This window comes from Elephas maximus, chromosome 20 (assembly GCF_024166365.1).
Source record: "Elephas maximus indicus isolate mEleMax1 chromosome 20, mEleMax1 primary haplotype, whole genome shotgun sequence".
NCBI lineage: Eukaryota > Metazoa > Chordata > Mammalia > Proboscidea > Elephantidae > Elephas > Elephas maximus.
This window is the reverse complement of record NC_064838.1, coordinates 3,420,933-3,438,539: the sequence shown is the minus strand read 5'-3', so window position 1 is coordinate 3,438,539 and position 17,607 is coordinate 3,420,933. Positions and strand designations below refer to the sequence as shown.

At 36.9% G+C, this 17,607-nt stretch overlaps 1 protein-coding gene across 9 annotated transcripts in view; it reads right to left on the bottom strand.

The window, feature by feature from the left end:
- LMBR1 (limb development membrane protein 1) overlaps positions 1-17,607 on the bottom strand; it is a 252,588-nt gene that overhangs the window by 160,980 nt on the left and 74,001 nt on the right. For 3 of the 9 annotated variants that reach the window (XM_049862905.1, XM_049862906.1, XM_049862907.1), the window contains one exon: positions 16,191-16,330. The exons of 2 other annotated variants lie outside the window; for them this stretch is intronic. In XM_049862905.1, the coding sequence (XP_049718862.1) occupies positions 16,191-16,330 (140 nt within the window). Of the gene's footprint in view, positions 1-1,798; positions 2,418-16,190; positions 16,331-16,982; positions 17,037-17,607 lie in introns of those variants that run through there. 4 more of the 9 variants (XM_049862908.1, XM_049862909.1, XM_049862912.1 and 1 more) reach the window with 4 other exon arrangements.

Genomic DNA, 17,607 nt, shown 5'->3' with positions numbered 1-17,607 from the left:
TTAAGATATTACTTTTTTATTTATAGTTTTTTAACTCCTCTGGCCCAGAAGAATTAAGGAGCACCCCAAGGTAATATGGTTAACATGCAACATCTCAAATCTGTATGTCCAAAATCCAAACATTGTTTTTAAGTCAAACTAAACACATTAACACATACATGGCATTAAGTACCAATGTAAATTTAGTCTCTAATCCATATCTGATTTACATGTTAAGGCACAATCGATCAAATACATCCACACTAATAATTTTACTGGATAGGCCATTATATTTCTTTCCAAAGTGAATTAAGTTCATTTCTACTAAAGTCCTCCTGTGATATCAGTAATAGCTATTAGTCACACAATCAATGAATATTTAGTGAACGTTTCTGGTGTAGAAAGCACTGGAACAGGTGCTGCATGAGATTTAAAGGAACTTAAGACATATTCAAAGTCCTCAACTTAGCATAAACATATGAAAGATTTAATAAGACAAATAATAACTCAAAAAATTCCATAAAGGTCACAAAACAATAAATGATTGATCAAAAATGAATATGGATTATAATAATAAGAATTCAGAGTAGGAAGAATGAATTTAGAGTGGCCCTTAAAGACTGATACCGGTAAATGACATTCCAAAGAAAGCTCACAGCATGTTTGATGATTATAGGACATCGCCTAGAGTCCAGAAAGTTCATATGAAAAAATCATTAAAGACTGAAAAATAGGTTGTGATTAGACTATGATGAGCCTTAAATACGTCAGGGTGATTATTCGGTGTTTACATCAATTCGGCCCCATTAATGGTTGTAATTTTTAAAAAGCCAAGAAGCAAGCATACCTAAGGCTGACAAATCTTCAACCCTGAGACCTTCTAGAGGGCTGATAAGCATTCCCTTGAATGTCAAAAAAAGCTATGAAGTCAGAAGAGAAGGATGAACGTGAAGCTTTATGAAATTTACTACGTGCAGTAAAGGATACAGACCTACCAAAAGATTAGGAACAAAGCCGTGGGATAATAAAATCCCCTGGAATAATCTCTAGGGCTGAAGTCCCAGGTCTCCTGAGGCAGAAATATTTATAAGCAATGATATCATTTAAAAGTTTTTTCCTGTGATATGGTTTAATGCAGTTTAAGCTATTGTTTACCATAAAATTTTTCCATTCATTCACCATATGTTTACTGGGCAACCATTACATATGAAGCACTGTTCCAGGTTCTGTTCTATAAACAAAATAAAACACACATGTTTATACACTTATGTTATTATGAGAAAAACAACCAATACAAACAAATACATTTACTTCCAAGGTTAAGTCCTCTAGCACCAATGATATGACAAGTCATGTGTTGGTAGCTCTTACTTCCAGTTGAGACACAGAATCAAAGGAACAGTCCTGATTTGAGCATTTTAAAGTCACTGAGGCAGCGGAGATTCAGTGGTAGACTTCTCACCTTCTCTGAGGGAAGCCTCGGCTGATTTCCAGCCAGTGTGCCTCATGCGCAGCCACCACCCGTCTGTTGGTGGAGGTCTGCGTGTTGCTACGACGCTAAACAAGGTTCAGTGAAGCTTCCAGACTAAGACGGACTAGGAAGAAAGGCCTGGTGATCTATTTCCAAAAATCAGTCAATAAAAATCCTATGGATCACAATGGACCGATCTGCAACTGATCATGGGCATGGTGCAGGACTGGGCAGCATTTATCCTGCTGCGACTTATCGTGAGTCAGGAACTGGCTCAGTGGCAGGTAACATCAACAAGTATAGCATGCAATTTCTATTTACTAAAACTGGAAACAAAGGTCAGCTCACCTATCATACTGGTTTGCCCAACCTGAAAACAACTGCACTGTTGGTTAAATCGTCTGGAGCCCAATCCTCAAAACTGTGCAGTACTACACCTCCTTGTAGAAATCTACGACCAAGAGAAAACCATGCCAAAACATATTCATGCAATTTAGATAACATATGCAAAAAACAGTTTGTAAACAAATTATATATTATCCAAGTAATAATCTAAATAAGTTCACCAAAAAAATTATGATCATTTCTCTCCAGGTTGTTTTACACTCTTCATAATAACAGGGTGGCTTTTCAGCAGACAACTTATTTTTATGTCAATTTAGTTTACTTATTAACCCAGTACCCAGTGCCGTTGATTTGCTTATTAGAGCTGTTCAATTACTAAGCAAAAACAACAGAGTAATTTCTTATTATTCACTTAAAAATTAGTCCTAACTTTGCTGAATTCATTTAGTCCTGAAAGCTTTGATAACTCCATTTGTTCACAGTTGCAAGCATGACAAAGAAACCACAAAGCCCAGATTGAAATACATGATTCAATTAAGATGGTAAAGTTCTTCATGTCAAAAAACAGCTTAAACACTATCAAAGGACAATTGGGATGGAAATGTTTCAATTCATGAGATGAAGAACTAACTGCTTAAAATACAAACACTGCAAAAATGGGAAAAGGAAATACATGAAGGCAATTTACTAAAAAATAAGTACAAATGGCCTATAAATGTGCTTTTTAAATGTCCACCTTCACTAGTAATTAAAGAAATGGAAATTAAAACAGGAGAAATTTTTCATCTATTGAATTGTTAAATATCTTTTTAAGGAACACCAGGAATTGGTGAAGATGCATTCTGGAAACAGAAACTCTCAAATACCGCTAAGAGTAAAACTGCTAGTGAAATTCATAGTTTTTCTGAAGAGTAATTTGGAAATATCTTTTCAAAAATCTTTCACATATACTTATCTGGGAAGGGAATTACAGAATTCTTCTACGGATATTTATTTATCAAGACGTACAATGTAGCTTTTTTTAATTTAAAAAATGTAGAGACAATGCATGATTACAATGGAATTCTAGACAGTAGTATAAATACCAGAAAAGTACTTAATGGAAAGGAAAACTCTTCACTATATATTGATGGGGGAAAGTACAAGTTAGCAATAAGTACCTTAGGATTCCACCTTGGTTGTAAATATATATATATTCACATGCACATACAATATTGAAAGGCTACAGGCCACAATATTCAGAGTAGCTATCATGGGGTGCTAAGAATGCAAAAATATTTTCTTCACTGTGATTTCTATTTTCCAAATTTTGTAAAACTAACATGTATTTCTTTAAACACACACTGGCAAACACATACATATATACACATTTATCTGTACTCCAAACCAAAACTGTTGCTGTCGACTCGATTCTGACTCAAAGCAACCCTACAGGACAGAATTGAACTGCCCCATAGGGTTTCCAAGGAGCAGCTGGTGGCTTCAAACTGCCAATCTTTTGGTTAGCAGCCAAAAGCTTAACCACTGTGCTACCAGGGTTCCATTATTGGTTCTAGGGCCTTATAATAATCAGCTAATTCAAAAGCAAATTTTTGTATAATTGTCATATCCCGTATAGCATGTGACAGAAGCATAAAATGCATGCCTCTGCTTATAAAAATCTTCACAAAACACGTGAACTTAAAATCTGGTTGGACCAAAGCATAATAAAACTATACTCTTTAAAACAATATGCCACCAGCATAGGCATAAACAGACAAATCAGGGGAAAGGAAGAGAAAGTAAAGTCCAGCATTTATTTCATGCTTACTCTATACCAGGCATTAAACTAAGTAATTTATACTATACACATTATTCCATTTACTACACACAATACCTATAGAAACTAGACCTCACTGCTCCCATTTTATACACAAAGAACTGAGGTTTAGAAAGTTTAAACAACTTGCTCAGGGTTGCTGCTAATAAAAGGCTAAGCTAAAATCCAAACCTAAACCTAGACAATTTAAAATGTAAGAAATTCTGTGTATCATAAAAGCAAATAAAATTAAAAAGTAAAATAACAATTAGAAAAACATACTTAGAAAAACTGGATAAAAGGCTGACGTGTTTCACACATAATTCAATATGAAAAATACAAGAAACCAACCAAAAATGGGCCACAGATACAAAACAGCCAAAAAGATAACATGCATTAGATATTTTTATGTATTTTGTAAATTAAAATGTTCTACCTCACCAAAAACAAAAAAAAAACTTGAGAAGGTGGAGCCAAGGTGGTGGAATAGACAGATGCTTCTGGTGAGCCCTCTTTACAACAAAGACCCGAAAAAACAAGTGAAACAAGTATATTTGTGACAAGCTCGGAGCCCTGAGAATCAAAGGCAAGCTTAGAAAACGAACGGATGGGCAGTGGCTTCAGAAGCGGAGAGGAGTTACTGGACCTGAATCGCAAGGAGCCATCACGCTCCATTCCCGGAGCGGCAGAGGCGGTGGCATAGGGCTGGTACTAGCGTTCGGCCATAGTGTCCTCAGGAAGCAGCAGCCAGCCACACAGCCTACTGACACCTCCGGAACCTGAGAAAGGCGCACTCGGCAAAAGCTAAGTACCTGCGTATGTATTACCGCTCCTGCACCCCCAAACCAGCTTCAGCGGCTGAATCCCTGGGCCTGAGATAGACTCTGGTGAGCAACCTAGAGCCATCCTCCCGGCCTTGGGGAAGGAAAAAATTTGCAATTAGGGGGAAAAGATAATTTGCTAGCTCCATTAATTGGGGAACTCAGGACAGAAGCGGCTCCTGTCCAGGCATAAACCGTCTCTGGACCTTGAGCACCTTTCCGTTCTGTATGGTCCTGTGTGGGCCTATTTTGGGAGAATAGGCCCTTGCTGGCAAACTCCAACCCTTTCAGCTGTGTGGTGGAGAGGTAGGTGTTTGACGATTGATATTACTTTCTCTATTAAACACGGTTCTCACCCACATCAGGGACCTAAGGACTGATAGCTCCACTCAGGTCACCCAACCACCCACGACACGGGTCCAAAGATAACTGGTGCCTCCCAGTCCTTACAACCAAAAACTTCGGGTGCCCATGGTCCCTCTGCAGAACCCACCCTCCAGCACGCTCCAGAGAACAGACACATGTTTTCCTCAGAGACACTTGGGGGTCAGTTCTCCGCCCCCTGCCTTGTTCAGAGCATGACCCCCTGCTGCAATCAGATACCGGTATGTACACCAATCACCCCTGCCCCTCTAACACTGTAGGACAGAGCCTGTACCACACACTTGATGATCAGCTACCTGGAAACCTGAGCTGAATTCATAAAAGGAAACTGAATGGATTCCTAGATCAATATACCTGATAACAGCTCTAGCCAGCTGGGGACAGGACCCCAGAGCTCCAAAGGCAAAAATAATCAACCTAGCTCACTCAAGCAACCCATAGGGGTATACCAAAACAAAACAAAGCAAGAAACTACGACACAGTAAGCAAGCAGAAACTAATACAATAACTTATAGATGGCTTGGAGACAACATTCAATATCAAGTCACATAAAGAAACAGGCCATGATCACCTCAGCAGGCTCTCAAAACAAAGAATCCAGGGATCTTCTAGATGAAAGTGCATTCCTGGAATTACCAGATGCAGAATATAAAAGTTTAATATACAGAATCTTTCATGACATCAGGAAGGAAATCAGGCAATACGTAGAATAAGCCCAGCAACACACAGATAAAGCAACTGAAGAAATTAGAAAGATTATTCAGGAGCATACTGAAAAGTTTAATAAGCTGGAAAAATCCATAGACAGACAGCAATCAGAAACTCAGAAGATTAAGAATCAAATTACAAAATTAGACAACTCAATAGAAACTCAGAGGAGCAGAACTGAGCAAGTAGAAGCTAGAATTTCTGAACTCGAAGATAAATCATTTGGCACTAATATCTTTGAAGAAAAATCAGATAAAAGAATTTAAAAAAATGAAGAAACCTTAAGAATCATGTGGGACTCTATCAAGAGAAATAACCTACGAGTGGCTGGTGTACCAGAACAGGGAGGGATAACGGAAAATACAGAGAAAATTGTTGAAGATTTGATGGCAGAAAACCTTCCTGACATCATGAAAAATGAGAAGATATCTATCCAAGATGCTCATCGAACTCCACATAAGGCAGATGTTAAAAGAAAGTCACCATGATATATTATAATCAAACGTGCCAAAGCCAAAGGGAGAATTATAAGAGCAGTGAGGGATAAACGAAAAGTCACCTACAAAGGAGAGCCAATAAGACTAAGCTCGGACCACTCGGCAGAAACCATACAGGTGAGAAGGCAATGGGATGACATATTTAAAACACTAAAGGAAAAAAATTCCTGCCAAGAATCATATATCCAGCAAAGCTGTCTCTTAAATACGATGGTGTATTTCCAGATATACACAAGCTTAGGGGATTTGTAAAAACCAAACCAAAACTACAAGAAATACTAAAGGGAGTCCTTTGGTCAGAAAATCAATAAGATCAGGTATCAACCCAAGACTAGAACACTGCGCAGAGCAACCAGAAGCCAACCCAGGCAGGGAAATCTAACAAGACAAAGCAAGATTATAAAAAAAAAAAAAAAGAAGAAGCAGCAGCCCAAAACAGGGTAACAGTAATGCTATTATATAAAAGAAGACAAAATTAAAAAAAAAAACACATACTAAGTAACGTAATCATACACCTTCCATATGGAGAGGAAGATACAGCAATACAATGAAATAAAAGTTAGTTTTAAATTCAGAAAAATAGGGGTAAATAATAAGGTAACCACAAAGGAGACATACTATCCTACTCATCAAAATAAAATACAAGAAAAAAATAGAGACTCAGCAGAAACAAAATCAACAACAAATATGAGGAAAGGACAATATATAAAGAAAATCTACTCAGCACATAAATCAAGTGGGAAAAAGAAACTGTCAACACACAAAAAAAGACATCAAAATGATAGCACTAAATTCACACCTATCCGTAATTACCCTGAATGTAAATGGACTAAATGCACCCATAAAGAGAGAGAGCGGCAGAAAGGATTAAAAAACAAGATCCATCTATATGTTGCCTACAAGAGACACACCTTAGACTTAGAGACACAAACAAACTAAAACTCAAAGGATCAAAAAAAATACATCAAGCAAAAAACAATCAAAAAAGAGAAGGAGTGGCAATATTAATTTCTGACGAAATAGACTTTAAAGTTAAATCCATCAGAAAGGATAAGGAAGGACACTATGTAATGATTAAAGGGACAATACGCCAAGAAGATAAAACCATATTAAATATTTATGCACCCAATGACAGGGCTGCAAGATACATAAAACAAACACTGTCAGCATTGAAAAGTAAGATAGCTCTACAATAATAGTAGGAGACTTCAACACATCGCTTTTGGTGAAGGACGGGGCATCCAGAAAGAAGCTTGATAAAGACATGGATGATCTAAATGCCACAATCAACCAACTTGACCTCGTAGACATACACAGAACACTCCACCCAACAGCAAACAAGTATACTTTCTTTTCTAGTGCACATGGAACATCCTCTACAATAGACCACATATTAGGTCATAAAGCAAGCCTTAGCAGAATGCAAAACACTGAAATATTACAAAACATCTTCTCTGACCGTACGGCCATAAAAGTGGAAATCAATAACGGGAAAAGAAATCAAACACGTGGAAACTGAACAATACCCTGCTCAAAAAAGACTGAACTATACAAGACATTAAGGGAATAAAGAAATTCAGAGAATCCAATGAGAATGAAAACACTTCCTATCAGAACCTTTGTGACACAGCAAAAGCGGTGCTCAGAGGCCAATTTATATCAATAAATCCACACATCCAAAAAGAAGGGCCAAAATCAAACAATTATTCCTACAACTTGAACAAATAGAAAGAGAGCAACAGAACAAACCCACAGGCACCAGAAGAAAACAAATCATGAAAATTAGAGCTGAACTAAACGAAACAGAAAACAGAAAAACAATTGAAAGAATTAACAAGACCAAAAGCTGGTTCTTTGAATACATCAACAAAATTGATAAACCACTTGCCAAACTGACAAAAGAAAAACAGGAGAGGAATCAAATAACCCAAATAAGAAATGAGGGGAAATATTACAACAGATCCAACTGAAATTAAAAGAATCCTATCAGATTACTATGAAAAACTATACTCAAATTTGAAAACCTAGAAGAAATGGATGAATTCCTAGAAACACACTACCTACCTAAACTAACACAAACAGGTAGAACAACTAAAGAGACCCATAACAAAAGAAGAGATTGAAAAGATAATCAAAAAACTCCCAACAAAAAAAAAGCCCGGGCCCGGATGGCTTCACTGCAGAGTTCTACCAAACTTTCAGAGAAGACATAACACCACTACTACTAAAGGTATTTCAGAGCATAGAAAAGGACGGAATAATACCAAACTCATTCTATGAAGCCACCATATCCCTGATACCAAAACCAGTTAAAGACACCACAAGAAAAGAAAATTATAGACCTATATCCCTCATGAATGTAGACGCAAAAATCCTCAACAAAATTCTAGCCAATAGAATTCAATAACATATCAAAAAAATAATTCACCACAGCCAAGTGGGATTCATACCAGATATGCAGGGATGGCTCAACATTAGAAAAACAATTAATGTAATCCACCACATAAATAAAACAAAAGACCAGAATCACATGATTTTATCAATTGATGCAGAAAAGGCATTTGACAAAGTTAAACACTCATTCATGATAAAAACTCTTAGCAAAATAGAAGGAAAATTTCTCAACATAATAAAAGGCATTTATACAAAGCCAACAGCCAACATCACCCTAAATGGAGAGAGCCTGAAAACATTCCCACTGAGATCGGGAACCGGACAAGGATGCCCTTTATCACCACTCTTATTCAACATTGTGCTGGAAGTCCTAGTCAGAGCAATTAGGCTAGATAAAGAAATAAAGGGCATCCAGATTGGCAAGGAAGAAGTCAAAGTATCTCTATGTCCAGATGACATGATCTTATACACAGAAAATCCTAAGGAATGCTCCAGAAAACTACCGAAACTAACAGAAGAGTTCAGCAGAGTATCGGGATATACAAAAATCAGTTGGATTCCTCTACAACAACAAAAAGAACATCAAAGAGGAAGTCACCAAATCAATGCCATTTACAGTAGCTTCCAAGAAGATAAAATGCTTAGGAATAAATCTGACCAGAGATGTAAAAGACTTTTACAAAGGAAACTACAGTACACTTCAGCAAGAAACCAAAAGAGACTTACATAAGTGGAAGAACATACCTTGCTAGTGGATAGGAAGACTTAACATTATAAAAATGTCTATTCTACCAAAAGCAATCCATACAATTCCGATACAAATCCCAAGGACATTCTTTAACGAGATGGAGAAACAAATCACCAACTTCATATGGAAGGGAAAGAGGCCCGGGATAAATAAGGCATTCTGGAAAGAGAAGAACAAAGTGGGAGGCCTTACTTTACCTGATTTTAGAACGTATTATACCACCACAGTAGTCAAAACAGCCTGGTACTGGTACAACAACAGATACATGGACCAATGGAACAGAACTGAGAATCCAGACATAAATTCATCCACATATGAGTGGTTGATATTTGACAAAGGCCCCAAAACAGTTAAATGGGGAAAAGACAGTCTTTTTAACAAATGGTGCTGGCATAACTGGATATCGATCTGCAAAAAAATGAAACAAGACCCATACCTCACTCCGTGCACAAAAAATAACTCAATATGGATCAAAGACCTAAATATAAACTCTAAAACAATAAAGATCATGGAAGAAAAAATAGGGACGTTAGGAGCCCTAGTACATGGCATAAACAGCATATAAAACATTATAAAGAATGTAGAAGAAAAATTAGATAACTGGGAGCTCCTAAATATCAAACACCTATGCTCATCCAAAGACTTCACAAAAACAGTAAAAAGATTACCTACAGACTGGGAAAAAGTTTTTAGCTATGACATTTCTGATCAGCGCCTGATCTCTCAAATCTACGTGATACTGCAAAAAGACAAATAACCCAATTAAAAAATGGGCAAAAGATATGAATAGATACTTCACTAAAGAAGACGTCCAGGTAGCTAACAGATACATGAGGAAATGTTCATGATCATTAGCCATTTAAGAAATGCAGATCAAAACTACAATGAGAATCCATCTCTCTCCAACAAGCCTGGCATTAATCCAAAAAACACAAAATAATAAATGTTGGAGAGGCTGTGGAGAGACTGGAACACTTATACACTGCTGGTGGGAATGTAAAATGGTACAACCACTTTGGAAATCAATTTGGCACTTCCTTAAAAAGTAGAAATAGAACTTCCATATGATCCAGCAATCCCATTCCTTGGAATATACCCTAGAGAAATAAGAGCCTTTACACGAACAGATATATGCACACCCATGTTTACTGCAGCACTGTTTACAATAGCAAAAACATGGAAGCAACCAGGGTGCCCATCAATGGGTGGGTGGATAAATAAATCATGGTATATTCACACAATGGAATACTATGCATCGATAAAAACCGGTGAGGAATCTGTGAAACATTTCATATAACATGGAGGAACCTGGAAGTCATTGAGCTGAGTGAAATTAGTCAGTTGCAAAAGGACAAATATTGTATAAGACCAGGATTATAAGAACTTGAGAAATACTTTAAAGTGAGAAGAAAATATTCTTTTGTGGTTACAAGAGGGGGGAGGGAGGGAGGGTGGGAGAGGAGCATTCACTAATTAGATAGTAGATAAGAACTACTTTAGGTGAAGAGAAAGACAGCATGCAATACAGGGGAGGTCAGCACAATTGGACTAAACCAAAAGCAAAGAAGTTTCCTGAATAAACTGAATGCTTCAAAGGCCAGTGTAGCAGGGGCAGGGGTCTGGGGACCATGGTTTCAGGGGACATCTAAGTCAATTGGCATAATAAATCTATTAAGAAAACATTCTGCATCCCACTTTGAAGAGTGGCGACTGGGGTGTTAAACGCTAGCAAGCAGCCATCTAAGATGCATCAATTGGTCTCAACCCACTTGGATCAAAGGAGAATGAACAACACCAAGGACACAAGGTGATTAGGAGCCCAAGAGACAGAAAGGGCTACATGAACCAGAAACTACATCATCCTGAGACCAGAAGAACTAGATGGTGCCCGGCTACAACCGATGACTGCCCTGACAGGGAACACAACAGAGAACCCCTGAGGGAGCAGGAGAGCAGTGGGATGCAGACCCCAAATTCTCATAAGACCAGACTTAATGGTCTGACTGAGACTAGAAGGACCTTGGTGGTCATGGCCCCCAGACCTTCTGTTGGCCCAGGACAGGAACCATTCCCAAAGCCAAATCTTCAGAAAGGGATTGGACTGGACAACGGGTTGGAGAAGGATGCTGCTGAGGAGTGAGCTTCTCGGATCAGGTGGACACTTGAGACTATGTTGGCATCTCCTGCGGGGCGGGGGGGGAGATGAGAGGGTGGAGGGGGTTAGAAGCTGGCGAAATGGACATGAAAAGAGAGAGTGGAGGGAGAGAGCAGGCTGTGTCATTAGGGGGAGAGTAATTGGGAGTGCGTAGCAAGGTGTATACGGGTTTTTGTGTGAGACACTGTCTTGATTTGTAAACTTTCACTTAAAGCACAATAAAAATTATTTTAAAAATTGAAATTACAGTAATGAAAAATCAGTTTTCATGCATGAAACAGGCTAATAACAAGTATAGCATGCAATTTCTATTTAGTAAACTGGAAACAAAGGTCAGTTCAAAGATGTCAAAGGTAACAGCATTTAATGCTGTTAAATTCATAGTTTAAAAAAGGTGGAGGGGGGACGCTTCCTCAAGCCCTGCTGGGAGTATATAACAAGTCTAAAAAACATTTTGGTAATAATATTCATTGGCCTAATAATTTCCATTCTAATAATTACCTAAGGAAATGGTCAGAAACCCAAATAAAAATTTGAAAATTCTCTAAATGCTCAACAGTTAAATAAAACATTCACAAAGGGGACAGAGCAGGTTTATTTCCAAGGAACAGCGTGGCAGCTGTCTAGTTCAAATCTGAAAAAAGTCCATGGCCTAAGTCACTGGAGGAATAAATGGTTTTACTTCTAAAAACAAGTTAACCCTTGAAAACCGCTGGATTAAGTATACTGCAATATACACGGCTCATGTTACAACTATTGAAACTGTTTTCAAAGACCATTTAATGGCATGGAAAATATTCACAATATTAAATGTAAAAAGAGATGTAAATTGCATATTCTATATCACATGTAAACATACACTGAAAAAGCATGGATTTTATTTATTTTTTTTTTTGTACATTTCGGTATTTTCCAAATTCTCTATAACAAACACACACTATTTCTACAATCAGGAAAAGGGAGTGGCTGTCTGTTGTTTTAATTTGTAGCTTTGCAGTCTCAGCAACAGCCTAGGAAATTATTACACTAATGTCAGCTACGAAGGGTATATTCTGTATTTTCTCAAACAACAGGAGTCATGAAATTTACTCATTTTACACACAAAACTGGTAACTCTGAAATTTTAATTTGTTCTTTTATGTTGGATTACAGCATCGAGAACACAATATAAGTTAGAAGATAATTTATATCAGTATAAATCAACAGTCTTTTACAGGAACTCTAGTAATCATATATAGCACAGAAAGTGATCTTTTCCAAATGCAAAACGTGAAAAATAAAATCTAAAGCATCACAGTAAATTGTAATAACACCAAACAAGCACGTTACTGTATCTCTTTACATTAACTCAAGAATTGCAAATTCACTGAGCTATACTTCAAATTTAACAGAAATCGGTTACCTCTGATATATTTTTTTCTAGATCAATGGCAAGTTAGCTTTTAACATTGTTAAAGGATATTTTACCATTAACTCAGAAGAAGATTCTTCAGTAACAAAACAGAAAAAGTATTATTGTAAAACATTTTACCTTAAAACAAGATGAAGAGCTTAAAGTACGTACCAAATTCTTGTCACTGGCTACATTTCTTCAAGATACTATTTCACAAGACAACTGTCTTCACTAATTATAAAATGTTTCTCAACTGGGATGGGGGTAAAAGATTTAGTTCCATATGAAAATTCATCTAAAAATGAGCTGTCTTGATTTGGTCACCTACCTTTGGTGTTCGAAAATAATTTATCTGACCACCACATAACTATCAAATTATGTATGTGTATGTGTGTGCATGTCATATATATATTCATATACACACACACACACACACATACATATGGTTGTTATTGGAGCCCTGGCAGTACAGTATTTAAAAGCTCGGCAGCTAAGCACAAGGTAGGCAGTTTGAATCCACCAGCCACTCCTTAGAAACCTTACCTACCCTGTCCTGTAGGGTCACTATGGTTGGGAATCGCCTTGACGGCAACGGGTTTGGTTTGGTTCTTTTGTGTATAGCTGTTCCTAGGTGCTGCTGGGTCAGTTCCAACTCATGACGATTCTGTGTACAACAAAACCATCCTACAATCACTGCTACGTTTGTGTCCATTGTTGCAGCCGCTGTGTCAATTCATCTTGTTGAGGTCTTCCTCTTTTTCGATGACTCTCTACTTTACCAAGCATGGTGTCCTTCTCCAAGGAGGTCCCTCCTGATAACATGTCCAAAATGAGTGAGACAGTCTTACCATCCTTGCTTCTACAGAGCACTGGCTGTACATCCTCCAGGACAGACTTGTTCGTTCTTCTGGCAGTCCAAGGTATATTCAATATTCTTTGGCAACGCCGTAATTGAAAGGTGCCAATTTTTCTTCGGTCTTCCTTATTCATTGTCCAGCTTTCAGGTGCATATGAGGCGACTGAAAATATCATGGCTTGGGTCAGGCACATCTTAGTCCTTAAAGTGACATCTTTGCTTTTTAAAACACTTTAAAGAGACCTTTTGCAGTAGATTTGCCCAAAGCAATATGTTGTCTGCTTTCTTGACTGCTGCTTCCATGGGTGTTGACTGTGGATCCAAGTAAAATGAAATCCTTGACAACTTCAATATTTTCTCCTTTTATCATGATGTTGTTTATTGGTCCAGTTGTGACGATTTTTGTTTTCTTTATGTTGAGGTGTAATCCATACTGAACTTCATCAGTAAGTGCTTCAAGTCCGCTTCGCTTTCAGCAGGCAGGGCTGAGTCATCCAGGTATCACAGCTGGTTAATGAGTTTTCCTCCAATCCTGATGCCACATTCTTCTTCATATAGCCCAGCTTCTCATACTATTTGTTCCACATATAGATAGAATAAGTACAGTGAAAGCATACAACTCTGACGCACACCATTCCTGACTTTAAACCACACAGAATCCCCTTATTCTGTTCAAACAACTGCCTCTTGGCCAATGTACAGGTTCCTCTGCGTAGTCAATAAAACACAGGTAAACATCCTTCTGGTATTCTGTGCTTTCAGCCAGAATCCATCTGACATCAGCAATCCTATTCCTCATTCCACATCCTCTTCTGAACCCAGCTTGAATTTCTGGCAGTTCCCTGGCAATGTACTGTTGTAACCATTTTTGAATTACCTTCAGCAAAATTTTACTTATGTGTAATATCAATGATACTGTTTGGTAATTTCTGCATTGTACTGGATGTTTCTTTGGAATGGGCACACATATGGATCTCTTTCACTCGATTGGCCAGGTAGCTGTCTTGGCACAGGTGAGCGAACGCTTCCAGCGCTGCGTCCACTGTTGAAACATCTCGGTTGGTATTCCATCAATTCCTGGAGCCTTATTTCTCACTTGCCTTCAGTGGGGCTTGGACTCCTTCCCTCAGTTCCATAGTTTCTCTATCATATGCTACCTCCTGAAACTGCTGTATGGACATAAATATATATTTTTTTTTCTCCAGTTGCCATCAAGTTAATTCTAACTCATGACAACCCCACGAGCATCAGAGTAGAACTGAGCTCCACACAGTTTTCAATGGCTGATTTTTCAGAGGTAGACCACCAGGCCTTTCTTCCAAGGCGTCTCTGGGTGGACTTGAACCTGTGACCTTTAACATCCAAGCATGTTAACTGTTTGCACCACCTAGGGACTATACACACACACACACACACGTATGTATGTATGTATGTATGCATACATGCATATACATTCATGTATGTACATATATATGTACATAATATATATATAGCGTCTACGTATACATATATGTGCATCTATGTGTGTGTGTCTGTGTGCATGTATGTATATGTTGTCATTGTTGTTAGGTGCTGTCTAGTTGGTTCCAACTCACAGAGATACTATGTACAACAGAACAAAACACTGCCCGGTCCTTGCCATCCTCGTGATCGTTGTTGTATGAATAATAAAATAACTATTAATACTAACAGCTAATAATGCCAGACACTAAAAATAGTAACTAATAACACAATAACTAGTAACACAAATAAAATGGAGTCGGGGGACAGGCAGGACATGCATGAAAGATGACAAAATCTCTTAAGAGCCGTAATTCAACTCTGATAATTAAGTATGCTCCCCCAAAAGATAATTTGCCAACATGTTCTATGAGAGAAAAATGTTAAGCGTACACATGCTAGATTAATTTGCAAAAAACAGTAAGACTCTTCAGAAAGAGTAAGTAAATAACCATCATCATAATATCTACCACCTATTAAGAGGCAGTTATTTTATATACATTATTCCTCTTCCTAAAATCAGGCCTGCAAGGTAGTTTTATAATCCCACTTCAAGAGAACAGCAAACTGAGGTCAAAGAAAAACAGTGATTTGCCCAAAGTCCGCTGTAAAGTGGCAGAGCCAAGATTTGAAGGCAGGTCTGTTTAGCTCCAAAGCAATACACCATGTTGCCTGTGATAAATCATTATTTTTTTAAACCACATTAATTTTAAAGTTTGTAGTTGACAGAAAAGGTTTTTTTCCTTCCAACATGTATTTTGAAAAGACTAAAAAGCTAATAGCAAATAAATAAAATAGAAACTATGGTTATAGTGTTTTAGGTCTTAAATAAATGGAACTTGAGTTCTACTGACATATCCAGATAAACTCAACTTCTATTGCTAAATATTTAAATGAAAATTAATCTACCAAAATCATGGCAAGTATAAAACTGCTTCTTGACTGCGTAGAAAAGTCTTTTACAAATAATGAAGAATAGGAATGTTAAGTTAAACATTCTGATTTCCTGATTTCATTAAGGACTCAAATGGCTTACTATAAGAAGTTGTAGATTATGATAAAAACTAAGAAATATTTTAAAATACAGTGCAGTTAAAAAGTAAAATATTAACTGTGATTATATTAAGCAATATATACTAACCATGAATCAGGGAGCCATTTAGCCATTGAATATAGTAGTTTTGAGGAAAAGAAAGCAGGATTTCATTGCTGATTATTGAGAAGGGTAAAAGCAAAACAGCACCAGCTGAAACTGCTAGAGTAAATGTGCTCAAAAACAACCTGAAAGAAAAAAAGAGTTATTGTCACAAATGATTTGAAAAAACAATTAATATGGATGTAACTCAAAAAGGATAGTTTAAATTTTTTTTATAAAAAGTATTATACAAGAATTTCACTAAATATATGTATTTGAGAGACAAATGATATAAATACGATCCTAGAAGCTAAGCTAGATGAACTCTGAAACTCCTTACTCTATGAAAAGATCATGAAGTTTAACCAGTAAGACCTACACGGGTAGTCTCCAACTTATGATGTATTCGAGTTATGAGGAACCACACGTCATACATCTTATCGTTAGTAACATGTACTACATGCAACGTTGCAGCATGTAATTTGCTGATGTCATTCTCAGATGGTCACTCACAGATGTTCAATGTCATGATTCACTGTTCAAAACCCTGCCTTAGAGCAGGCTACAGCCTGGTCTTCAACTGACAAAATGCCAACGTCGTCCAGCTCTTCTTCATCGTCAGGGTAAATTTTTACAATTTGTGTATTTTTTTATGTATGTATGAAAATATATCTGTAAGTTTTTATGTAATGTATCCAACCCCCAAAGACAAATATTGGATTTATAAAGACACTGATAATAAAAGGCAGTAATAGTGGAAGCTAAAAAAAAAAAAAAAAAATGAGGTATTCGACTTACATCAGAACAGACTTACAACAGGGTCATTGGAATGTAAGTCAGGGACCACCTGTACTAAAGACATAGCAATTCACACATTTTACAAAGAATAAATTATAGCTGCAGTCCTGTTTTAAATACAAGCATTTATTTCACAATTTCATTTCATTAACAACTTTGGCAATATATACTAACAGGAATATAATAATTGTTTCAGGTGAAAAAATACTTGTAAGAGTGGTATTAAAAACAAAATTTAAAATGATTATTTCAGGACAGAAAAACTTACAAAACTATTGGCCTAATACCTTTTAAAATGGGCAAGTTTAAATAAATTATACTATTAAACAATAGGAAACTCTTAATATGGTACTATTAAATAATATTTAAAACACGATTTGTCATTTTTTACAAATAATATAGCTCTAATATGGAAAGATGAAGTGGAATTTCAAAGGGCTTTCACTTTCCCAGTTACACATTTCTGTAACGCTTGAAATTTTTACATCTAATTTTTTTCAATTTTACAGAATTAAATGGCAAAGAAAAAGAAAACTTCGCTAGCATTAGTGATGAAACCTTAGTTTAACAATATCCATTCCATTTAAGTTCATATAAGAGGAATGTAAAAATAAACATAAGAAGA